The sequence below is a fragment of the Rhipicephalus sanguineus genome, chromosome 5 (assembly GCF_013339695.2).
Source record: "Rhipicephalus sanguineus isolate Rsan-2018 chromosome 5, BIME_Rsan_1.4, whole genome shotgun sequence".
Lineage (NCBI taxonomy): Eukaryota > Metazoa > Arthropoda > Arachnida > Ixodida > Ixodidae > Rhipicephalus > Rhipicephalus sanguineus.
In genome coordinates this window covers 191,680,620-191,707,521 of record NC_051180.1, presented here as the reverse complement: position 1 = coordinate 191,707,521, position 26,902 = coordinate 191,680,620, and the positions used below count along the sequence as shown (strand labels likewise).

Sequence of the window (26,902 nt, the reverse complement as noted above, 5' to 3'; positions counted from 1 at the left end):
AGGCAGGCCAAGTTAAGCGATTTTTTTTTCACGCAAATAAAACATTCTGTTGCATCGTATGTGTGGAATTAGTTGTCATTCTTGAATGCGCCGATTGTAGGTGATCGTCCGCCACTGGTAAGTTCTTGGGGCTTGTATTTTTTTATATCGAATTTTTCATATATCGAACTAATTTGCGATCCCCTTCGAGTTCGATATATCCGTGTTCGACTGTATTATGCTTTATTTCAATGACCACTACACTTTAAGGGATCTTAAAAAGTGGTTTACTGACAGCGTAAGAGTGTTGGTGATTGACGATCAATATTTACAGCCGTAGTTGTTGAACTGACGCTGATAAAATGGCCAGAGATAAAATAATTGTGATATTATGACAAAAAAAAAAAACAGTGAATGGCGGCTGGTCTTAGGTACGGATCGGCAACTGGCCCACTATCTAAAAAACCGGCCAGGCCAGTCTAAAACCAGACAGGTGGCAACCCTATTAGGGATCCTCTGCAACTTTTTTTTTCTGTAATTTCACTTCGAAGTATTAGAAAAATATTTCAGAAATATCCGATTCAATTTGCATTCAGACATTTTTATTCGAATTCGCTTCACACCGAAAATTTTAATATTTGCACAGCCCTAGTTTTAACACTATAGCGTTAGAGTGCACGCTCAAAGAAAAACCCGTCTCTGTCAAAATTACAAGAAAATCACTTCTTTTTTACTCAACATCTTCAGGAAAAACATTGTTAATTTGGGTTGATGAAAGGAGTGAACCCTATGGGTGTTTGCCAGGGAATGGAAATTTCTTTGTTAGGTTGGGAACTTGGTGAAATAGGGTTTCATTAAATCGAGTTTTAACTGTATCTCTTTATTGGTGTTCTGGCAAGCAAAACGAGACCTTAGTCTGCTCAAACAGAGCCTGTCGTCTACGCTCTTTGCTGTAGTACGCAGTCATAGTATGCCAGGCCCGCTAATCTGCTTATACGTGTCTGGTGTCAAGCCTGTCTGCCCGATGTAGCTGTTGCTGCTGGTCATAGGGATATGGTAAGCCACACTGAAGGAGCATTCGACAAAATTTATTTGATGTTTCCTCTAGCTTTTGGAAAAGTGTTACCCTCATCCTGGTTCACTCTCTTGCAAAGCCCTTAGAGTTTTGTAACAGACATAGCTGTCTCATATGAAATGGTGGGTATGTATGGAGTGACAGCTATCTGCGGCTTCTTTTCCCTGACTTGCTTTCATGCATAACGAGGCCTCAGCTGCCTCAAGCACTCCTCTGCAATGGACACAAGAACCTGTGCAGGAAATTCACTTGATCGCAAGCATGCCGATAGGGCTGAGGCTGCCATCTGCATTGAGGGCAGCATTTGTGGGTGTGGCACTTGCAGTGATGTCACACTGTTTGCAAAAAGGGTCTATTCAGTAACACATATGCCTTCTACTACTTCCTCAAAATAGCTTGATGAAAGAAGTGACTTGATCATCCACACTAAGGGAGCCAACAACAAGATATGGACGATGGTTCAACCAGTCTTTCTGAAGGCAAAGTGTGCATTTTACCAACCTACAAAACAAGCTGCCATACACAAACTAATGTGTTCGATGAACAGCCCTACTTGATTGATGAGACGAGCCTTTTGATGCCGTCTGAGACCTCCTTGCTGTGGGCGCCCAGGCTCTGCCAGGCTGGTGGGTCCTTAGGGTTCAGCACCAAGGATTTGGCTGACAAAATCATGCTGCATGAGCCATCAATGATAGAGCGCCCAGCTGCCAGGATGGGCTCCTGGGCGACCCTGGCCTGCACACAATGCACCACTCTCACTTCTCTGACGGCGCACACAAGGGCAGTGCTTAACATGTCCTAGAAAGAGTTTAGCACCAAAATTGTTCACACACTGGCTCTACCTTCTTCAGTACTTTCTTAGACACTGGCTGTTCTCAGGTTCAAACCCCCCCCCTGAAATTTTTCAGTTTTGCTTGCGTATATATACACGCACACATACAAATGCACACACGAACATACACAAAGTATGGTTGAACCCCCCCACCGAAAAAAATTTCTTGCTACGCCGCTGGCTGTTCTACTCACAGTTCAGAATAACTCATTTCGAGTCAAGCGGCATCGCTTTTTTTTTCTTGTCAATCAAGATTGCTGGCGAGATGCGAGCCTTGTTAATGACATCCATTTTCTTAAGAATGGCAATCACTTGTAAGATAAGCAAGAGCTCATCGCATTCGCTATCTCACTAAATTAAGATAAAGAGGCTCGTGAACTCATGAAAGCGTTCCTCATCAAAATGAAGGGTGATAATTGCATATCTGGTCCTTCTGTTTCTTTGCTAGAGTGTGAGGTACGCATGCTTAGCAATTTCTTTCACGTGACCTAAAATTCCTGAGCGCGCATGGTGTTGATTTTTGTTTCAATAGACTTCCGTCGTTAGAGAGCGCTTGTACTGTGTCCTTCTCGTCTTGTGTCTCCGTCATGTTCGCACTGATTTTCCCAGTGTGAATTTACTGCTACAGCCTCTGTGGATACTTGCGGTTGTTACTTGACAAATGGCGCTAACGAAAACACCAAATAGTGTGCGGACATACGTAACTGCGCAATGCATAGAGACTCGTGCCTGATAGTGCGTGATACGAAGAACCAGAGTTCCTGCATGACACGCATCAACCGCCCTTTCTGCCGATTCGAAGGCGAGGAGTGCATTGAGGTGCACTCGTCCCTTGCAGTTGCTTTGACGGCCATTGTCTAGGCTCTCTCTTGTGCGGTACCCTGACAAAAACTGTGTGCACATCAACCGTACGGCCACCGGCACCAGCATTTCATTTATTGCCTCGATGCTCCTCCGCAGTAGCAGTGAAACAATGAAATCAAGGATAAAAATTTTTAGCCAGTTCCATGCTGTGAAAACCGTCAGACAGTAAGCGGGCAAATGTGGGCGACTGGGCTATCACGTGGTGTCACAATTCCGTCACTAGAGCGTCATCATCATTTCATTTTATTTATTTCTTTATTCACTCACCCTTCTGGTTACGTGACCCGCACACTACTCCTACAGCGATGACGATGGCTTGGCTGTAAAATATGGTTCACTTTATTCAGGCTGAAAATACAGCATAAACCTGTGTAAGGGCCACAACCTCATTTTTCCGAAGTATGCATCCGAAGCAAGTATCCAGCTGTGGCTGATGACAATGAAGAATTATGGCTGAGCCTTTTGTAATGGGTTGGAAGCAATCGATGACCCGGTCACTCATTCAGCAATTCGCATTGTGTGACACCTGGTTGTTATTTTACTCTTCTGCCACGCTATATTACACATGCAGGTGTGAGACGGCTGAAACTGAATTAGGAGCAGTTTTTGGAGCCGCAAAATTTTGATCTTGGAGCAGAAGAATCTTGATTTGGAGCAGTTAGCGGCATTTAATACGTCGTCCTAGGAGCTTCAAAAAACAAGTTTGTAGCAACTTGGGGGGACAAGTACATACTTTAATTGGCTTAGAATACCCAAGGCTTAAAGTCAGGGGGGGCCCAGGGGGCCCCGGCACACGCTCCATTTTTTAAGAAGGGTCTCGGCCCCCTCTCGGCAGGTGAGCTGTAGCACTAGGGCACCCATATGACAAGCGTTTCAGTAGATTTTTTGGCAGTAGTGCTTTGAGTGGGGAAATTGTAGCTCTCCAATTCTCCGAACAATGATTTAATCATGATTATTCCGTTGATGGGCCGTCACGAAAATAGAAAAAATCACAGCATATCCACGGAGTGAATGATGATGAGTGGGCGAAGCTGCGGAGGTTCATCGGTAAACCGTGAATCTTCCGTGAATTCTGCCCAGTACATCATCACCGACGTGAGATCGGGCGCGTTTATACTAAAGGTTCGATGAGTTATGACGACTTGCAGCTCACTTTAATTTTACATGTACGCTGTGAATTTTCATTGTTTAGAAAACCATTGCTTTAGAAAACATCTGGCGTCTTTCGTTAAGCAGCTGGCGTCTTTTCGTTTTGCTTTAGAAACATCTGGCGTTCTTTCGTTTTGCTTTTACAAAACATCTGGCGTCTTTCGTTGGTTTATTTCATCAATCAACGGCGTTTCGAACAAAATTTTTATTGTTTAATCACGCACAGGAGAAATCTCACCAGGCACTACCTTGGAGGTAAACAATGGCTGCTAATGGGAATGAGAGACAGAAGAAGTCGGCTTTTAGCTAACACTTACACTTCTACTTCTACTAACGTTTCCTACTGGAACATGCCAATGGCTGCTAATGGGGAATGAGAGACAGAAGAATTCGGCTTTTAGTTAACGCGCGCGCTGTGAATTTTTTATTGTTCAACAACGCACAGGAAAAATCTCCCACCGGCACCACCTTGGAGGTCAAGATCTGGTACTAGCGTTACGACTGGTTACGCACTACTACGACTACGAGGGACGAACGGGTGCCGCCTTAAGGAGCTTCGCCCCTAAAAAAAAACGATATCGTCATACTGCTGAGTGCAATTGACCGATACATGGCACACCACTGGTCAGCACCCTGTTTGACTAAGCTTTTTGGCACAGCATGCTGTTTCCTGAGGCACGTGAGCGTCAAGCTGCCTGCTCGTAAATCAGTGAAGGTTCACCTGTGTCTCTTTAGTCAATTTTTACTTGTTTAGTTGTGCATTACAAGTCTGGTGTAATGCCAAAGACGCATGTATTTTTCCTTCTTTTTTTACACAAGTAGGTGTGAAAATAAAACATAGCATTGTCGTGCCTGAGGTTTTCAATGCAGCCAGTCAACTCATGTTATTTGATATATATATATATATGCATATGCATATGTCGCTGCCCTATGAGGGCCCCCCTTACAATGAAGGGAGACTTCAAGCCCTGGTGAATACACATAACACTAAAACAGCCTTTGAAGGAACATTTTTTAACAGATTATTGCCAGGTATGAACTACACTACCTTTTTACATACCATGCGACCTATCTAGCGTGTGTAACAAACATATAAAATAATTGAAAAAGAAAGGTTCTGGAAACTAGGTTCACCTCAAACATTTAGAAAAAACAATGAAAAAGCATCAAACTTATAAAAAAAAAAAAATGATTGCACAAGAATTGTAGTTACATAGCAGCAGGCCTTTGCTTAAAGGGGTCATGAACCACTCCTTGGGCTTGGCGTGAAAAACACTCTGGAATGAGTCGGACCCTTCCCAGAAATATATAGCCGAATAAATTTTTCGAAAAGCTAAAGAAGGACCGGAGATATAACGATCGCAATATTTACCCTCACAACTCACTTCATTCCGGAGGAGAGAGGGAGCGCCGTTCGAGGAGCCCCGCCTAGTGCCTTACGTCACCTCGCTTCAATGTTGTATGGTTTCCTTACTGCGTAACTTGGTGGTGTTGACGGCTGCTGCTGGAAACTAATAGTTCCGGTCGGCTGCTTCTCGCGGCGCAGCGCGCTCTATTGTGTCTGGGTTGTAAGCGCTGACGCGATCTATTTGCATTGATACTGTCGTTACTTCGCTTATGTTGCATTGATATCGATACTTCGCATTGGTACTGTCGTTACTTCGCTTATGTCGTTTTTCCATCAAATCAAAATTAAACTGAAAGGAAAAGCCGGCAAGCCCTCGGTGCAGCTGATTGCCACGGTATGTACACTCAGTATACGCTTTTAGATAACCAACTGGCCAAGGCGGCCTGCCTCAACGCATGGAATAAAATCCCATGCGGGGAAAACGTGACGCAAAAGCAAAAAAAAAAACACAATTCTTTTTAAGCGGCCGCTGCAAACGGGAGGAAACGAGATAAAATGCCCTTCGACCTTCGGACGGCTGCAGCCCGCCTGCCCCTGGGCGAGAGCGAGGAAATCAGACAATCAGACGCGTCGGAATACAAGCGAGGTTTGATAAAGCATCGCGACGTATGCGCGCGCGAAGGGGGAAAAAAAGCAAAAAAGAAAGAAACGCGAGAAGAGAGTCATTTTAGGCTGGCCCCAGCAGCGTGCGGGATGCCCAAGCAAAGCCGTCATGGGATTACCTTGGCCTTGTGAACGCCACTTCTGAACTGCCCAGCTGTGTCGGCTGTGTGTGCGCGTTTTGTGCCTGCTCTTTGCCGTTGAATGTGAAATGTGTGGTTTAACGACAGTGCAATATGCCTTACTGCGGGTCTTACTACGGATGGGATATGGTGTGACACTGTCCCGGCGACTCAAGCGAGCCTGCCGATGTGTATATTACCAAGCAGATGATGGGCGCGCTGCGTTCGTGGTACCATCGGGGACACAATGGTAAGTAATACTAATGTTTCTTCTGTTCGCGTGTCCTTATCGTCGCTCGGGCAGCTGAAGGTATCCTCCTGTACATTGCGTCAAGTGAAAAGTGCAATGAAAAATCGAAAAAGAAAGAAAGAACAGTCATTAAGCTCACATAGCGACGATGTGTAATGCGTGTTTAGAAACTCCTGTGAATATAGCACATGCTTCGCACGGCCAGCTAATCGATGCGCGAATGCGCCTTGAAAAAAGATGTTTGTACAGCATAATTTTCTTCCTTGCGATAAAGCATAAATGAAGCAGAGTGCTTTCAGGAGTATACATGAAAGCAAAAAAAAAAAAGCTGCTATTATCAGGCTGTTATGTAATGAAATGTGCATTGAGGCCAAATTTGCTTTCTGTTGATGCTGTTTTCATGCTTGATTTGCTTGTCTTGATCCTCCATCTTGATGTTAATTTATGCGCACTGACATGTGGCATAATCGTCACATAATTATGACCATATGATGAAACATAATTATGGCCATATGATGTGACAGACATCCGCTAAGTGACAGTGTGTGTTGTGAAGAGCATGCATTTTATGGTACTGTCACTTCATTAGTCACATACCAGCAGTGGAACTTGCCAGGGTTACATATGTATATTTATAACCTTTAGGAGATGTATTAGTTATGCAAGGCTATTTTAATCACATTGATACAAGCTAGTTGAACCTGTTGAACTACCTTGTTGAATCACCTTGTTTCTTCCCTCTCGTTATTTTGTTTTGAATTATGTTGCCATAGTGTTTATTATCTGTACACAGTATTCTCACTGTTGACACAATTTCTGACAAAGTGAAAACGCTGGCATGTGTCCAGGTCTTCTTTTGTCCTCATTACAAGTATGCTGTTAATTTTTGCCGTGAATCAATACCAAGTTGCCCAATATTCACTCCTAAACAGAGCAGCTGTGGCTGATCAAAAATCTAGTGTCCAACGTGTTTAAATACGAAGTGAACCTCACTAACATTCACACCCCTTTACACTATAATGCTAACTTGACCGACATTGAAATCTACCCGAATGGCGGTACACAGGACAAGAGTAACACTTCTGGTGTTGTTTCGCATTTCTTTACCTTCGTGTATTTTTCGCCCTGTGTACTTGAAAAGTTGACACGAAACTACTTAGCAGCCTCACAATTTTGCATTTGTTTCATGTTTTGTTAAAAGGTCTGCAATAAGTATACTGAAGTGTGAGTCCTTGGCGAGAAATTCATTTTTATGGACACAGAAAGCTTAATGAACTTCTTTTTTGTATCATTTTCAGGAAGACATTTCTGGCAAAGCAGCAAGAGTTGCTCGTCCACTGCTTGTGTACGAGACAGTGTATTGTGGAAACACTCCACTGTGCCTCACTGTACACTATCTCAAACATTTCTTACATCTTACAGCATTTGGGCAAATACTGCCTGGGATTGATGCAGAGTGTTATGCATGATAATGTGTGCAACCTTTCCAGTAGCATGTGCATTTGAAAATTTCGCATTGATTGTTCAAAATGACACTTAGTGGAAGCGGCTTTATTCAGCAAACTTTATCCTAAAATGGACACTTGGGCGAGTTGATGTGTATTCATAGTTAAAGAAAGTGCGGGAAAAATCCCCACAGCACAGAGAAATGAGAATGAAAGGCACAGGATGATGCGCTACTAGCAACTGAAGTTTAATACAAACCGCAGAAAGATATACACACACAGTATGAAAAAACTATAAAATTAAAGAATCACGCAGTCACAGAAAGAGTAAAAACATGTCTAAAAAAAGCCAAGCACGTGTTAAACTTCAGTTGCTAGTACTGCGTCGTCCTGTCCCCTTCATTTCTACGTGTGTTGTGGTTTTGTTTTCCTGCTTTCTTTTGCTATGAACTTAAGTCCTGACTGCTTTACAGTCTCTATAAGTGTGTGGTCAAATTTTATTCAACCTCATGGCATATGAAGTCCTAGGATCCAATGTGCCAAGCCATCAGCCACTATTTATAGGAAATTTTTAATTTTGGGCACATTATTGCCTAATTTCAAGTTCATCTTGAAGCCATAATGCTGGGCTTAAAGGAGCACTGACACAAAATTTCGAAGGCGAGATAATGAGTGAAAAAGATGTATGTGGAGCCGTACACAACGTCTACGAAATATCAAGGGCCAATATAGCCTAGAACATATTTAAAATCAATTTTAAAGTGCATGCCGCGCGACTGAGCGAGATGAGAGCACCTCGCGACGCCAACATCAACGCGGCGGATATGTAAACAAACCTACGTCACGAGTTTGTGTTGGCTGGTTGTGCCCTTGCGCTTGTGCTACCTGAAATTTCTTCCTCCGTGCCTGCGGCTTTGCGTGTGCTGGTTGTGCTCCCTTCCGCTGTTCGCTCGTCGTGCCATTTGGCAGATGTTATGGCCCGCTCACGCTAGCGGCAAGCCTGCCGCAACGGCGTGGTGCCGCAGAACATCGGCCGTCGCCGCACGCGCGAGAGCTGTCCAACGTGCACGGCAAGCTTCTCCGGCGAGGCATTCGCGCCTCCGAAAAACATGGCCGCACTGCCAAAAGCGGTTGTCGTCCACTTCGAATCTATCAAGTGGCCGCCGTGCGCTCTGTAGCGTGTAAGCTCCGAACTGATGCTTCCATTTGCTTTAGATTGATGTCCTTAAGCTTCGACAGCAATGTATTTGTCCTGATTCGGCGCCATTTTTGAGAGCCATAGTCAAATAATCGATGCTGTAGGTTTAACGAGTTGAAATGGGCGCTTCCGAATGCTCGGAGGATATAGATTACGCATTGTTTCTAATCCTCCATAGCTGGCACCACTTGACCTAGTGCCACTTTGGGGACACTTTATTTGGTTTTACGCGACGCCTTTGTCGATTCCGGACAGACTAAAATGCTCTACTGACTGCTCGAACCATGCCTGGCAACGACACGGACGACGTCCGCACTTCTAGCTTGAAAAATGCGGATCAAAAAGCAAGCAGCTCGAAGCGTCCCGCGTCAGACGAACTGGCGTAGCAGACGAACCGTAAGTGCTGCGCCCGCCGCATCCGCACGTCGCCTACGTCACAATTTTGCGTGGTCACGTGGCCAGCTGTCGTTACCCGTCCTCCGGAGGTAGTGCTGCCTAGCTCGGTGCTCTTTGAAACCGAAACTGCGACTGGGCGCTCTAAAAACGTCTCTAAATAAATCACCGTCGCGCACTTGCGCAAACGAGGTTTGCAGCCGTGATAAGTGGATCATAAGCTATCTATTGCAACAAAAAAAACAAGGTGCAAAATTTTTGTGTCAGTACTCCTTTAATATTCAATGTGGTAAATATGCATAAGCCATGAAGTGAGGAATTAAATATGAAGAACTTTAAGTTGCAGATAGCACTAGCTGGCACGGATATATTGTAAACATAAATGTACTAATTATGCATAATAGAAGTATTGGTACATTGTAGTCATGTGATAATGCCAACAAATTCCCAAACATAATTCCAGAAATTTACGTTAGTTTTCAGATATCTGTGAGCAAATATGTGCATCAATATATGAAGGCCGCATTGTCATTTTGTGGGCATTGCTGAATGCTTTTATAAATTGTGGTAAGTGGATCTAAAATCAATTTTAGACTTTTCTGCAGGAAACTCAACTGTATGATCATGTGCGACATGTTTTGATGCCATAGTGTAAACTAATGCAATAAAAATACTAGAACATGCCTATCTACATGGTTGCATATTTCTCAAAAGTAAAGCCAGCCTTATTGTACTAATTTAGTTGCCTTCATGTGTAGGCTGACACCAAGTTCCTTGTGCATCCCATTTCTTTGGACTGTGCTTAGATACTGGCACTGTGAAGTGCACATATCAATATGCATTTTGAGGAGGTTTTACACACTACTTTCATGTTGCTTTACTGCTGTGAATTATATATAGTGCTTGGGCTGTACTGTATATGTTGTTCCATGTGTTCAGTATTGGGTGCAGGTTCTGTGCACAAAAATGGAAATATGCATATGCTTACACTGACATGAGAACTGCTACTGTTTTGATTCCAATAAAATAGTGCAAACACTGCTTCTTGTATCAGTTGAGGTATGCATGCAAATGGAAGAAATAAACTTCTGTATGCAATACAAATTGGTCAAACACTGCTCACTCAATGTAACGGCCTGTGTTTTATTACCAAACAAGTAGAACAGATGATTTACACATTAGAACACATTGTGGAAGAGAAATAGGTGACAGGCAGTTAGGCAACAAGTCATCACTGTGTTCTAACGTAGTTTGGGTGATATTTCATTAATCGTAGCATAATTGAAGGTGCCTGTTGTATAAGTGAACTTCAACATAATGTGCAGGTGGACGAGGGAGTGCACATATGACCGAGTTTTTCCAGTTTTGTACCTATTTGCTATAGTCCTCGTGTTTCTGTGTTATGTATGTAACATTCTGAATTGTGGACAAGCGAACCTGTCTACTGCTGTGAATATAGTATACTAGCAATTCAAGCGAACCATTATTTTCTGGAGAACAGCTGTTTCATTGAGGAGGACTGGAATACATATTTTTTTTAATTCGTTCTGCGTCATCTGTGCACGGGGAGTGCCAAGTACACATGGACGTTCACAAGGGTGAAGTGTAAGTGCATTAACTTTTTTATTTGGCGGGAGACATGTCACTGGTAAATTTGTGGATCTTGTGCTTGACCAACGTTACTAGATTAGCTTGACATCGGGGCATGCTTTTGGCATTCGCTTTAACGCGGTGGTGTGATGCTTAACAATAACGGTTAATTAGTAAGATAGTAGGTAGTCTACGAGCATGAAAACAACTAAATACAAAATATCAGTTACAGAGAACCACTGTATGCCACGCTAAAGCGCGAATTGCAACTAAGTGCTCATTGCGGAAAAAGATTATCGTTCAGCTGCTCAAAGGCGCTGTTGCCCCTACGTGCAGCTCCTGACAGTAGGCGTGCTTTAAATGCACCTAATGTAGGCGTACAATATCCTTGTAACTGTGGCGTCTGCGTGTGTAACTTTTATATGCTATGGGAGTGGCAGCCGCGAGCGCGCCGACAGTAGGAGAGAACGATGGACACGGGCACACTCGCGGCTCGCGCTCAGTGGCCGCTGACAGTGAGTCGTGGCCGAGTCTTAGAATGATAAAGACGTGTTGCTCAGTGTCTCGCCCTCGTCTCTGAGGGGTTCTGTGCGAACACTGGCCCAGACCCCTACAATGCAAACACAGGCGGTCTTAGAATAGCTCAGAACACGCTGCTGCCACTGGACGCGTGCAGCTCGCGGCAGAAATGACTAAAATTGCCCCACAGCATACACCCATGAAATGCAGATATATTTGGCCAACTGAAGATACCTTTGTCACGCTGGTATCCACGAATTTCAGGCGAACGAAGCATTGTCGATATATAGAGAAGCACTCAAGAGGGCACACGTTTATCATTTTTATAACGGCACGGCACGACGAACCGAAGAATTCGGAGCCGAAGGTGTTCACTTTGGCCTGCATGACGCCCCCAGGGTGTCTACCGAGTTGACATTTCTAAATTCTCTGAGTTTTCCAGGTTTTCCCTGAGTGTTTTTGCAAAATTCCCTGAGTGAAACAGAACTTTGTTTTATGTCAAGATGGGTAGAGACCATATCGCTCGGTGATGTCACTCTCTAATACGCACGTTAGAAAATAAAAACAACTTAGTCCCATTTGAATAGTACATAGAACAGTTAAACCTCAATATAGCAAAGTTGGTAAAAGCGGCAACTCACTTCGTTATATCGAAACTTCGTTAGACTGAAATTTGACCTTTCATGCAAGGCATAGTTACTGAAGTATTAATCTTAAATTGAAAATGCCACAAGAATGCTCAACTACTATGGCGACGTGAAAAAACTTATTTTTTGCGTGAAAAAAAAAATCAATTTTGTTGAACCTGCGGTGCAGCAATCACAGTTAGATGCCTTGCCAGAGTGTCACGTCTAAAGACGAAACAAATTTGGGTATAATGCACTGTGGAATTGCACTTGTTCTGCTGCTGCGGGTTGTTGTCATATCCTGGCGCGTTGCCCAGAGCAATGCAACGCCTTTGCTATCATGTTGCCCAGCCGAACCATTTGCTCTCCACGAACACACAACATCGAAAACCATCCCACGTTAGAAAAAAAGAGCCACAGTTTCACCGCGAGAGCAAAATAGTAAATTTGATAGCAACAAAGAGGAATTTTATATGAACATAAGCTAGCAGCTCGCTCCTTCAGGAAACGAGGCCGCTGCACTAAGAGAAGTGCCCTATCTATGGCTCAGGGGCGGATTCAAGTACCTAATGGGGGGGGGGGGGGGGGAGGGTACAAAGGCTGAAGCCCCCGCTCAGCAGTGCATTTTGGTAGGTCACACATATTTACAACAGCCCAGAGGGGATTATGGCGGTGCCTAAGAAGCCTTCGTTGTAAATGTGCATAGGGAAGCAGGAAAGGGTAGAGCGATGAGAGAGGTAGAGAGCAGGGACAAGATTCTTTATCCCTTTTGTGCAGTGGCAGGTAAAGCAACCTGAAAAAGGGGGCAAACTCAACAGGCAGCCTGACAAAGGAGGTGGACGACAGGCACTGAAGGGAGGGGGCGGGGGCTGGCTAAAGCGGGGGGGGGGGGGGGGGGACTGCCGCTACCGGCCCCCCCCCCTTTGGATCCGCCACTGCTATGGTTTCAACGGAAGTTTTGCAATTAGAGCACAACACCTACAAAGGGTATGAGCCGTCTACTGATCCCCGCTAAAGATACCGCGACGCACGCGACCACGCACGCTGGTACAAAGTACGCACTTCCTGTCGAACTCACGCAGCCCCCCCCCCCACCTCCCTAACGCGCCGGCTCCTATCTCCATGTGCCCATCGCGCGAATAAGACGGTCGGTTCGTTTCATCTCTGCTTAAGCCCCGTTCGTCGGTAGCGCTCGCGCGCTTTCACTCGTGCATGGAGCATACGACGTGCGGGGTGATGTAATCGCAATTTGGACTTGATAAGGAAGATCATGGCGAAGGCGAAAAATTCACGTCGGAGTGTTATATAATTGCTATCGCAAAAAAAAAAGCAATATAGCTGCGGGCTAAGATGGCATGAAAGCACGGCAACAGCCTGAATTACGGCACATCCGATTATGGTGGAAACGTTACTGTTTTCCGACATCGCGCGCCGAATCGAGCAAGTGGGACAAGAGCCGGTGTCGCGAATTTTGGTCGCCGCTATGCCTTGGCTCTGAAAAATTTTGTCATTCGGCTTTGTAGCAGACATCCACGTGGTGTGGCTTGTAATTGCGAGCTGCAGCCCCAAAAAATATCGGCCGACTGCCTAAAACTTGTTTCAGCAGTGCCCTGATCGGGAAAAAAGAAAGAAAAAAGCTTTCACTTGCTGTGAATGGGCCCGTTAGTTACGCTATAGCTCTCGCCTGGAAATTTATTCTATTCTTCACGGAGTCCTAAATATAGCATCTTTGAAGCTCGGGATCAGAGCGAGTGAGCTCTCCGATAACAGCCAACAAGCCTCGTCTTTTTTTCTTGCCGATCGGGATGACTTGCCAGATACCAGCTTTGTCGAAGACATCCGCTTCCTGAACGATCGCGATCGCTTGCAAGATAACTGAAGCTCGTTTTACTACTGCTACCGCTTCTACAACTAATCATGCTTGTTACTTTGACATGCGGCGATAAAAAAAAACACCATATCGGGCGCTAACGCACAGCACAGCACGAGAAAGAATACAGAACTACACCGCGTAGTCACAGAACACCCTCACAACATTGCGCGACACGATGTGTCGTGGTTCATGGTTCGCGCATGCCAAGCATTAGCCGGATTCTCTCACATTTCACCACTCCGAAGGCGATGACAGCATCAAGGTGCGCCACTTCCCCGCTGCCGCAGCGGCCGTTTGATTTGAAAAATGCGTTCACAAAATATCGAGCCAGCGCTACCGCGACTTTCTTTCCCTTTGAATAAAGTTGCTGTGGATTTTCCCTGATGGGAGCACAATTTCCCGAGTTTTCCCTGAGAATTTCCAGACTACCCAAAATCCCTGAGAATTCCCGGTTTTCCCGGTTTTCCCGGTAGACACCCTGGCCCCAGAAATTATGTAGCTTAAACACAGGCCGATGGTTGTTCTTTGAAGAGGACTGGAAGCAAAAGTACTCTCAGTGAGTTGACAGTGGAATTCAGGTTGTATTCCGATGGTTGTTCTTTGAAGAGGACTGGAAGCAAAAGTACTCTCAGTGAGTTGACAGTGGAATTCAGGTTGTATTATTTCGACCTTACCGCTGAATCCATCTTCGGGATATCTTCAACGTGAAGTGTATTATCCAAAGGTCAAAGAGTTGTGTGCATTCTCTGTCAACAAAATAATAGTGTTAAAACCCTCAGCTATAATCCAACCCTCATGGTTCACGAAGGGCCGCTCTCCGGTCTGTTAATTAAGAACCTGGTTGCAACTCGATCTGTGCACGCACTGATCAAGTCAGCACGAGATCCGTGTCGTTAGAACTCAGTGCCACACACACATTTTGTAAGGTTTGAGGCCAGTTATGACGTACAAGATTAATCGATACAAGCGAGGCACAAGAAACTGCGATACCGAAAAGGTCGTGTGGCCAAATTTAAGTTACGCTCGAACGTGCGCGGGCGCACCGAGTTCAGCAGACGACAGTTGGCTTCTACCAGAAGTGAGTCATCTTTTCGAAAACTCGCAACGAAGTAGAACGTGTTGTTGGGCGAGTTGCTGCTTGTTGAATGACATAATGCAGCGCTAAAAACACACACACCACAAAGTAAGGAACACAAACCGACGGGACAGGCGCCTGTCCCGTCGGTTTGTGTTCCTTACTTTGTGGTGTGTGTGTTTTTAGCGCTGCATTATGTCATTTTGCAGCGAAGTTTTTCCATATTTCAGCCTGTTTATTTAACTACAACAACTATTATACACAGTGTCAACGGGAACAAGCGCATCTGATCCAAACACCGCTTTTGATTTATGTCGGCTATTGGCCAATAAGCATGCTATGTCTCTTGCGACGTAAACAGGCAGATACGCGACGTCAACGTGCAGACGCCCCGCCCACCGACGAGAGTGAGAACCGGCCTCTGTTTGAAAAGAGGGCGCCTGAGGAAACGGCAACTTCGCGCTCCGCTTGTGGCCTTTACGTGGCGCGTACGAATGTAATAGTTGGCAGAGCAGTTCATAGCCGTGTCAGCTTTCCGCAAGATGTGTTTTTTCAACAAGCCCAAGGGGTGCTTCATGACCCCTTTAAGATCAGTGATATGATATAGCAGATCACTGCTTTGGCTTTTTGTACGTCTGCTTCAAGCTCCCATGAGCTTGAAGCAGACGTACGTCAAGCTTCCCATGAGCTTCCTGTAGGTCAGTGTTACTCTTTGTCGGGAGAACTTCACAATGAGCGCCTTCAGCTCTCTGCTCGGCCCCGCTGTTGGCATAGCGTCAAGTGTACTGCATGCTTTTAAGAGATGACAACAAAAGCGCGCTGCACCACCATTCGCTGCCACCTCGTGTGGGACCATCTTCAAGAGTGCGGCGCGGGTGCCAAGAAACCTCGCTGCACTGACTACCTCGTCAAACGCGCGCCTATGGTACTGCAAGAGTAGCGCCGTGGTAAGCGTGCTGTACGCTTTTATTGGCGGACGACACAAACGAGCTTCACATGAGTCCGCTGCCGCTTTCTTGTGCGAAACTGCTAGAGCAGGGGCTCTCAAACTTTCTGGCCGAGTGACGACAACTAAGCACATTTGCCCTATACCGCAATAAAAGCTCTTGGATTGCTAATTGGTAAGTCGCTTTTGCTTCAAAGAAAAAAATTGCGCATCGCATGTATGGGCTGCACTCTGAAAATTGGCATTCATATGTCAAAAAAATGTGTGGCCCTAGCACGCATTTATAAGGTAGATGGTGTTTTACGAAGTTATAAATAGGAATACTTTGTTATATAAAAAATTTCATTATATAGAGAATTTAATTATGCTGACATTGATTTTATCGAGGTTTAACAGTATATGCTGCTGAATCAATGCACTTGTGCAACTTTCTTGGCATTGAATGTATATGTGAAAAACATTGCTATCTCTGTAAAGGATTATGACCCACATATTCTTGTTCGATGACTAAAAGTGTCATGATAATCCTTCTCCTTTAACTCTTTCCGGCACGGTGGTCACCCCAGGTAACCACCTTTTCTTCATTTTTTTTTCTCTTGAAGCACACCAGCCCCTCGCGTCAGATTTTATATGGCACGTTTCTAAAGTTTTCAACATAGTGACAGAGATGATGCCACTTTGTTCGGGCCTCAATGTTACGGATTACGTCTGTTTTTATCCAGCCGTCATCGTCTTCAAGACGCGCTACGCGATGGACCCGAGATATTGTATAAATAGCTCATACCAAGGAATCCAGAATTTAAGAGCTGTGCTCAGTCAGCATAGAGCCCTGTGTCGCTGAAGTTGGTGGTCACCTAGAGAGACCACCATTATTGTTTTATTGGTGCTTATTATTGTTTTATTATATTATTGTTATAATATATTATTGTTTTATTGGTGCTTAGAGGAGAAGTTTTGCGAAATACTTTAATTAGCCTTCAAGATTGAGATGGATGTGTGGTATATACAATCTCCCCGTGCTCCTGCAGGGAAAAAAGCACTGTTTTGCAGCCTTCCGCCGAAACTGACTGGTAGACCCTTACTGCATGGTGGTCACCTGAGGTGACCACCTCATATCTTTTGAACTAAAGGAGCCAATTTTTTTTTTGCTTGTCAGAAAATCATTTTCTCACAAAGAATTCACCGTTTTTTGCATGAAACTTTGTTTCCTGACAAAAATGCAGTTCTGTGCATGAGCGAGTTAACATTCCGTTCAAAATATGAGTTGAGATTCCAAACCATGACATTAGGCTAAATAAGTAGGAATATGTTCAAAAGTATTCAGGTGAAACACGAGCAAAGCAAGTGGACAGACACACAAAAAGCAAGGCTTTGTTACCTACAGAGAATGGATAGGCTCAGCATTAGAGCAGGCCTCGCTATCTGTGTCTAAGCAACAAGGCTGGCATGCAAGAAAGGCACAGTAGTACCTTGTGACTAATCTTGGCAGGCACTCCAGCAAATTCAGGAGAGCTGGCAAATGTGGTGAGGCTGTCCACAGCATCTATGAGCGGTCGTGTGGCATCTCCACACCGCTGCCTGTTTGCATCGCTTGGCTCTTGGTCCAGTACCTGCAATGTCACAACCATAGACCGACAACAGTTGCATTACTCTCAAGGAGCGAATCATAGCGAGCTCCGTTTGCACTGAAATACCCATGTAAAACAAGCACTATGCTCCTGCACTGCTCACTGGTACAGCAGTGTAATGATTGCTATCAATTTGGTTGCATAACCATTAAGACAATGCCAGCATCAATGCTGCGATTTCTTCGTATCTACTCCATCAATACATCCACATGCTATATTTTGAGAGTCTTTAGAAATAAAAGGGCCACTTTGATGGAGACATCCTGTGGCAGCCATATTGTGATGGGTGACACATGATATTTAGTTGATAACTAGCAAAAATCTTTCGTTTATCTTTGAAACTACAGTAAAACCTTGTTAATACATACCTGCCGGGACTGCGACAAAACTAAGTGCTAAATGGTAGTACTTATTAACCACCAAGTACAGATTTGCATCTGCTGACGTGCGCCATCGCCGCAAAGAAAGAAGTACAGTGCCACAGCAAATATTACCTAAAGTTCCCTCCACAAAGCCTTTTCTTTCTTTTTGCCAAAGTGCAGAAAAGTTTCTGGCTTTCACGCACAACTGTCCAATAGCACACAGTGGCAATGCCAAGCAGCATTTCAAAACCATTGCAGGGTCCGGTATACAGTGATTGACATTGTGACAGAACCGACAGTATTGACTTTCTGCTATACATGTGCACGCGTCTGTACCGTGATCTGCCACTATCTAAAACAGACATTGGAACGCGGCAGTGCCAAGTGTAGCCAATCATCCCTCGCTAGTTGTGTGCAGCGCGTCGCCTGCTCAACTCGTGCCGTCATTAACGGGCTGCTTGCTGTACCGTACACCCACAAACTGGCTTGTAGCATAGCGCGGAAACAAACGGGGACAAAGAAGAAGTACAGGACGAACACAAGCGCTAACTTCCAACAACAAAATTTTATTTCCAGGATCAGTCATATATACGCACACAAAATCACACGACAGTGATGAAATATTTTCATTTTGCAAAAATTGCAGGGTTTTTACCTATCATCAACTTTTATTCAGTGGAACAAAAGACCATATTTACAGAAAAACGGGATTTGCATCGGTTCGTGCCTGGCTCATGCTTAGTAACATGTTTTTAGCGAAATTAGACAGGAACATGTGTGAACGCCTCACGAAGTTCACAGTTTTTAAAAAAACATTTCAGTTTGTGGACAATTTTTTAGTGGTGCTTCAAAAGGAGTGTGATGATGCATTCACAATTTGAACAGTGGTTTACTCCTTTCCTTTAACATGTGGCAGCAGATATGTGGGACAAACCGGGCGCTGCTTAAACGACCGTCTCAGGGAGCATGCGTACAATGTCCGGGGAGGTCTGCAAGGTCACGTGGCGACGCATTGTCGAAGCTGTGGGTGTACGCCGGAATTTGAAAAATGTGCAGTACTGTTCGCTCATGATGATCAAAAAACGCGAGAGATAGTAGAAGCAGCAGAGATGGCCAAGGATGTTAGGCATTGTATAAGCGTGCCTTCCATTGCTCTGTCAGCAAAGGAACTATGTTTTTTGGGCGTATTGCAAGATAGTGGTATGTGATTTATTAACTTTTATTTTGTTATATGTAACTGGTGGTGTGCCTTTAGAGAGATAAATCTTATCACCTAGGAGTGAATGTGGTTACGTGGATGTGAAGCTGCGCAGGCGTGGTGTTACCCTATATATTCATGTGTTTTCTTCAATAAAATTCAGTTGGAAGTTAGCGCTTGTGTGTGTCGCATTCTCCTGTCTTTCGTCCCTGAAGTTCGCGCTATTTAGATGTTCAAATGGAGTACCAACTAGCCCAAACATGCACCTTGCTAAAGCATTCACAATTGTTCGCAAGTGTTTAAAACCTCTTGACATGACCAGTCGATGATTCACTTTGGTTTCTTGACGTTCAATTCATGTTAACCGATAATTTGACTTGCCGGTCCTACAGTCCAAGAGCTAACAAACCTCTTCTCCAATATCATTCGGCTCATTCCAAGCAGGTAAAGAGGGCATAGCTAACCCGTGTTTCAAATATGCCCTCATAATATCGTGCCCTCACCTAACGAAGGCCGAACTACTCACTATGGCTTAAGACAGTAGTTCTTAAGCCAGTGGCTTAAGCCACTGGCCATTTTTGGGTGTCCAGCACATGTGTTGTCCTTTCTTCCTAGAGGCATAATTTGGACTCCCACCTTGAAGACACTTCAGGTATATTATGTATTACCATTCATGGGTGCAGCTTAGAAGAAATAATTTATGCTACGTGGTGCTATATGCAGGGGTGAGACAGCTCAAATTGATTTGGGAGCAGTTTTTGGAGCAGCAAAATTTCGATTTTGGAGCAGAAGAACCCTGATTTGGAGCAGTTAGCGGAATTTTTTATGTCATATCTCAGGAGCTTGAAAAAAAGACTTGTAGCAACTTGGGGGACGAGTTGTCACGTGTTATCTTGGGGGTGCTGGCAATAATGGATCGGGAGAGAGTGAGATGGGCACAGGAGACCGTGGTAGGACGGGCAAAAAACAACAAAGTTTATAATGAGCAAAGGGATAACATGCAAAAGCGTTACAGAAACTGAATAATTCCAAACAAGAACTATTTACATTCTACAAAAATCTCAGTTCATATCTAGAACTGAAACTAGCTAAACACTGCGTTATAGCTAGGCTTAGACAAGTCTCCAACTCAGTCTGGCCACTATGGGCCTTGTTCTTACAGATCGAACGTTCTTACAGATCGTCGCGACGACTCGAAGTTCCCGTTGCGTCAATCTGTCGTCGAGACCGTCGTCGATGTCCTCAGTAGGCCTCCGAGTTCATCGTCGGTTGCCTTCGTCCAGCCCGCTGCTAGCTCTCGTCGCGTGCGTCCCCAGTAGTCTTCTCCGTCCTCGGTCCGTCGAGGTTAGGCCTAACTAGGCCTTGGTCCCTTGCTTCAGGACTCCACAGGTGACGGGCGTCTCCTTGACTGCACTGTGGTCTGCAGCCGTCCTGCCGAGAAGAGAAGGGCTGCTGGAGATCCCGGAACTGCCGTATTGAGGGGCGACGGTCTGGGCAGCCTCGCTTGGAGCCTTCCAAGGTCGACGGCCACTCCCCGGGCCTTGCGTTCCGCCCCCTCCAGAACCGAGTACCAGCCGCTTTCGCCGCGGGTGCGACGCTTGCTCCTTCCTCGATCTTCTCCGTCCGGCTCCCCACGGCACAGTGCCGCGATCATCCTTCGTCGTTCACCATCACGGCTCGGGTCGCATGCCACGAGCCCCTATCTGGCCAATCCTCTGCGTCGACGTGGCTGGTGCGCGTATCATCGGGTGACTTTGCTTCTCGCGCACCATCGCCGTGCTTCCACGTTCGGCTTCGCGCCTCGTGCCCCTCCTTTACTCATCACAGGAATACAGTATGGTCCACTCTTAGAGGGAACACGCGAGCGCGTGGCCGGCTCTCCGCGGAGCGCTAACTGCTGGCGAGATTTGTAAATGTAGCGCATGCGTACAGATTCATTATGGCGGTGTGTGCCCCGCGTCGTCTGCTTCTACATGCGCCAGCGCTCGGCGTGCGCCGATTCTTACCACCTTTGTTTTCCAAGTTAGGAGCAAGTGATACCAACTCTACCTTCCGCTTGTTGAATAAGCAGTTATTTTATTGTCGGAAAGGCACGTTTAGTATATATGTTCGCTGCATCATGCTTCAATTGCCTTATCTGTTATCGAAAGTGGCCACTTGCTGTAGCAATGTGTGAAAAATGTATAACTGGCTTGCGCAAGCCCTTGGTGCTCTTTTTCTTGCACAAGTTGAATTTTTTTTTCATTTAAAAGAGTACGGACGTGCACCAACACACCAGCTTTGCATCCTTCAAAAGCCTTGTGGCTAGTTCTTACCCCATAATCCTCTGTCGCAAAAAGTATAATCAACAAGATGTCTCATTCAAGTATGCATTCGGGTAATGTTCTGTGCAAGCCTTAATTATTTCATTGTGCGCAGGTGTTGTTGTAACAGAATAATCTTGTAAAAAATAGTCGATCTTAGGAGCTTATGCGCATGATGCTTTCCACGAGCCTAGAAACCAGTCCACTTGAACCTTGCGAAAGAGTGCAGCAATAAACAAATGTGGATATTTCTTTTTCTGCCTGTTGAATGCACAGTGACGGCTAGATAAATCGCACCCCGAAAAAACGGAACAGCTTTCTAGCACTTTCCAGGAGTTGCCTGGCGCATGAGCGCAATAGTTGGCGTCAGCCACGCGCTCGCGTGTTCCCTCTAAGAGTGCACCGTACTGTACATATTTAAATTGTCCTAGGATAGACGTAACACTGAAGCAGCCTTTGGAGAAAGTATCGCCAGGTATGAACTATACTACCTCTTTAAATGCTATGCGACCTACCTAGCCCGAGTAAGAAACACATGAAATAATTGAAAAAAAGGTTCTGCAAACTAGATTCGCTTCATAAAAATTTGAAAAAGAAAACGACAAAAAAAAATGTGATTGCACAAGAATTGCAGTTATATAGCAGTAGGCCTTTTTAAGATCAGTGCCATAATTTAGCAGATTACTGCTTTGGCTTTTGTTTCGATAGTAATTATATGGACATTCTGAACAGATTTTTGCCGTTGGCATCGCAGTCATGTTCCGTATAAAGTCAAAATCGATAACGTGCCCCCGCGCATCATATGTTTTACCCTTCGGTGAAAGCGCGCGAGCGAGGGCGACGAACGTGGCTGAGGCAGTGTTGAGAAGAGCCAACCGATCCCCGTTGCACGGAGGGCGCATGCAATAACATAACACCACATGGCAGGCCTGCCGTTGATGGCTACTCGTGAAGAGAGGAAACGCGCCGCCCATCTTGAAGGAGCACAAAAGAAACTTGAGGGAGGGGGGTCGCTCGAGCAGCAACTGTGGACTTTGACTTTAAGGGCGCGGTCGCAATCGCTGGCGCGCGTGCTATCTCGGCTGGCATCCCAGATGGCTCATATACCCTGCTAAGCGCTGCGATATCTCAACGCTCCTCTCCTTTGAGCAGCCGTATTCTCTTACACCAGCGTTTTGTAGTTACGCGAGGTCGGATCCATACGTGTTAGTTAGCTGCCAGCCTTACTTAGTATATTACAATTTAACGCTATCGCATTCATTGCTTTACTTGCGGTGCAGTGGCGTAGCCAGAAATTTTTTTCAGGGGGGGCTGGCATGTCACCATCATATATATATATATATATATATATATATATATATATATATATATATGCTGCATTAGAGGCCGTGTACTTAATTTAGGTGTACGAACCCCAGGTGGTCGAAACGTCTATGTCATTTTGTTTATAATGGTTTTATTAAATTGGAGCAAACAGTCATAAATTCACCCGTCTTTTGGAGCATTTTTGCAAATAAAAAGATGTCGTGTACGTCCTGTAGCTGCGATTTTCTCATGGAAACGGAGCGCTTTCTTCGTTCTTAGCTTGTGCGGCACACGGTCATTCCATCGTTTTATAGCCCTGACACAAGGACACTCTAAATTCCTTTACGTGGGGGGACATCTTCCAGAAAGGCGTTAATGTGCAATGACACTGTTACAAGTTGCCACTGTAGCGTCGCCAGCGCAAAGTCGGCGACAGGAATGACAGCAGGTTAGGTCGTTCCGTACGCAAGCAGACACATGCAGTGAAAGGATCAGAGACGTATTTGGAAAACAAAACAACTTTAATGTAGCGGTATTGCAGCTCAAGGAATGCGTGTAAAATCGATCAATCAGCTTACAAGAGGCAAGTGTCACACAATAACGAACAGTAGAAGATATAAACTCAGGATGTACATACATCTAAGGTCAACAGCAGACATTAATCGAGTTAACAGTAGCTAAAGATGTGAAAGTTCGAAAGTGCAAACAGATTAAGGCATACGTGCGATGACTGGAAGTGTTGGGTCCCCAACGATCAGATGCGAGTAGTCACAGTGAGGTCGGTCACGACTGCGATGTCGGTGGAGTTTCAACGTTGATCTTTCCGGGGGCTAGTGCTTCAAGGCGCTCTCTGGCAGGTTGAGCTAATTTGAGATTGAAGTTCCGATGCCTACGTTGCAGGCGTTAATTACGCGTCTCAACTAGATGAACGGCTAAGTTTAGGTGCACTAAAAACTTCTAGAAGAGATATTTGCTAATCTGGTTCTACACCATGTTAGAAGCAACTAGACTGATAAGCAGGGCAATATCTCTTGGTGTCCCCCGGTTCTCTTCCTCGGGAAGAATGGACCTCCACATGGGTCGAACCATGCACGTTTCATTGTTACCAACTCCACCCCAAAAATATTTTGACTGCGCCCTTTTTTAATTACGGGAGGGTTCTAAACTGGCGAGAGTGACAACCTGTTAAGACGATCGCATACGGCTTGCCCACCTGCAGTTCTTACCGTGGGCATGATTCGATTCCTTGGCTCTCAGCCGGTGTGTCTTGCAGTCTTTACCTGCTTCGGGGTACATCGTGGCCTTCAACGACCCTGTGGTCGCTGCCGGTACAGGTACAAAGGATCAAATGTCAGCGGCGAACGTTTGAAGAACACCCCCTTCGGTTCTAAAGACAACCCTTTCATGGTCAAGCGGTCCCGCCGGTCAGCGGAGGAGCGCGGCGTCCATTAATCGGCGTGATGGCGGGTCGCAAAAATGGCAATCCGTGACAGACACATGAGAAAGAAGTACCTCCCTCCCGGCAATGTTCATTTTTGAGAAAGCAGATCCCGCATCAACTTTTCGAACTTAAAGGGTGTTCTCGCATACAACGTGCACAATTCTACAATGCATCCTTTCAGTGAAGGCTCCGTGCGTGCCACCTAATCCCCTCTGTGATGTTGTATACATGCATGACCCCCCGAAAATTCACTGCCGACGCAGTGACGACACCCTTTGTAAGCCCGCATCAAGTGGCTAGCGCCGTCATGTTGAAATCCGGCAGTGTCATTTGCTTTGTAAATAGTGTGGTGCGTTCGTTGACGGTGCACTGTGCGCGCCGTCAACAAAAGCCACAACTACAACGGCGTGGATTTTTAAAAATATTTCTCTCCTGCTGATTTAACGAGAAGAGAGAGCCTCGTTTGTTTTTTTCTTTCACTCTTCTTTTTTTTTGTGGCCCTCATCTGAGAAACCGCAGCTAATCGTGGAGGCCACGAACTAAGGAACGGTGCCATATGTGTTATCGCCGCAACTTTTCTGCAAAGGGCCCTTCAGAAAAATGAAATGGGCTTACTGTTAAGTACTGTACTTTTCGCCTGTGTTTGAGGGGTATTAACAGAGTCCTTCTAAAGAAGACTGTTGAAAACAACTCCCCGCTCTCCTTGCAGGGGCAGGAGACTGAAACGTCCCTGGACAGCTGTCAAAGATGATCACCCCCTTTTTGGGCCCTCCAATAGCGCAATATAATCCTTTCAGTTCAAGACGTCCCTGCCGAATCGGTGTATTCACAGTACCTTCTCCCGAGCGTCCGGCAAGTCAACAATAGTTACTCATCCGCGGCAGCACGGCTCAGTGTGGCAGGGCGGAGCCCGTTAATCAGCGTGTCGCTGCATCGCAAAATGGAAGTCCATGGCACTACGCCTCTGTTTGCAGGGTATTTCTGAGGGTCATGCGCTGCGCAGGTAGTTACAGGACCGCCGCAGGCGTAGCGAAGACAGCCAGCCCAAATCAGCAATGTTCCCACCGACGTGTCTTTTTGACTGTGGAAAGGGATTCTAGAAACAATCCAGGTAATTTCCGGCACAGGTGGCTTGTTTTGGTCGGCGGTACATGAACACACGAAAAAATTTCGGGAGGGGGCTGTAGCCCGGTCAGCCACTCCCTGGCTACGCCACTGTTGCGGCGAAATTTTTTTTTTTTTGTAGATCTGCTTATTTAGGTTCTCAAGCTTCTCCAGGGCTTTCTGTAGGTCAGTGTTTGTAAGGAGGACATCACAATAAGCGCCTTCAGCTCGGCCGCTCGGTTGGCGTAGCGTCAAACCTACTGCACGCTTCGAACAGGCGAGAACAAAGGAGTGCTACCGCCGTTCGCTGCCCCCTCGTGCGGGACCGCCTTCGAGAGCATGGCGCGGGCGCCAAGATACCTCGCCGCATTGACTATCTCATAAAACCATCTCGCACTGACTATCGCGTACGGTACTGCGAGCATAGCGCTGTTGTAAGCGTACTGCACGCTTTTATTGGGGAACGACACAAAGGTGCTTCGCATCAGTCCGCTGCTGGCATAGGCGTGAAAAACCGCCTGAGCATTGCGGAGACGCGCCGCATGCAGGAAGCTAGTTGTCGCAGCTTTGATGCAACAAGGGTGATGCCTCTCCCGTGCACGGTATGGGTCATAATGGTACAAACACTCCCACAGCAAACGCGCGCGTAGGTGACCACACGCAGCAGCGTCAATGCGAAAACCATTGCGACCGGAGGAACACGCTATGCACAACGAAGAAACTGAGAGCCATTCTCGCTACGCATGCCACTTGATAGCGCCAGAAGACACAGCCTAGCAAGAAGCAGCAGCACGCTCGGGGCACGGCACAAAAATTTTGGGGCACCACGCATATTTACAACAACCCAGAGGAGGTTATGGCAGCATCATGGGAGCCCTCATTAGAAAGTTGCATAGAAACACAGTTGGGCGCATCTACGCGTTTTGCGAACATCTCATTTTCTTGGTATCCCAGGCGCTGCTATAGGCGCAACTTGGAAAATCATGTTGTCAACTCAGCCTTTTTTCACAATGAAGCTGACGTGGGCATCGAAATTCTGGCTTTCGAGGCTGTTTTGGAGCAGTTCGGCGCAATTTTTGCGATTTTCATGCTTTTGGAGCAGCTTGGCGCAGAAAAACAGAATAGTATCAAAAATGCGCAATATGTGCAGATGTCTCACCCCTGTATATGGTAACATTAACAAAGGATCCCTGAAGTGCAATATTGTGGAATTGCAATTGAGTGAAAATTAGTTTCTTTTTCTGTGGGATTTTCATGTTAATTGCTATAGTGCTGGCCAATGGCACCACTAAAATGCAAGTGCTTTCCCCAAAAAATGTCATAGCTTGAAAATCATTAAAAGAACTACTTTAAATTTCACAAGCATATGTTAAAAAACGCGCAGTACAGTCACAGTGAAAGCTGGAAGAGCGACCTTTCTAGAGCCCTTTCTAAACTCTCTTGGGGAAACTAATACAAGTATACATGCAAGGTATCCACTACTCCGCAAATAATAATTTTTGTGAAGTAGGAAAGCACCCACTATGCCACTATTTGTCTTTCTGCGATAAGCAAGGTACCCGCTAGACATTTGTAAGGCATTATGTGCACTTTGTTGATGCTGCATGGGGCTATGAT

General features: G+C 45.6%; 1 protein-coding gene across 1 annotated transcript in view; it reads right to left on the bottom strand.

Moving 5' to 3' along the window:
- The window catches only part of LOC119394536 (talin-2), a 612,547-nt gene that overhangs the window by 154,531 nt on the left and 431,114 nt on the right, over nt 1-26,902 (bottom strand). Inside the window, exons 37-38 of the mRNA XM_037661859.2 lie at nt 17,414-17,554; nt 1,608-1,789 (exon numbers count right to left, since the gene is read on the bottom strand). Of these exons, the coding sequence (XP_037517787.1) occupies nt 1,608-1,789; nt 17,414-17,554 (323 nt within the window). The remainder of the gene's footprint in view (nt 1-1,607; nt 1,790-17,413; nt 17,555-26,902) is intronic.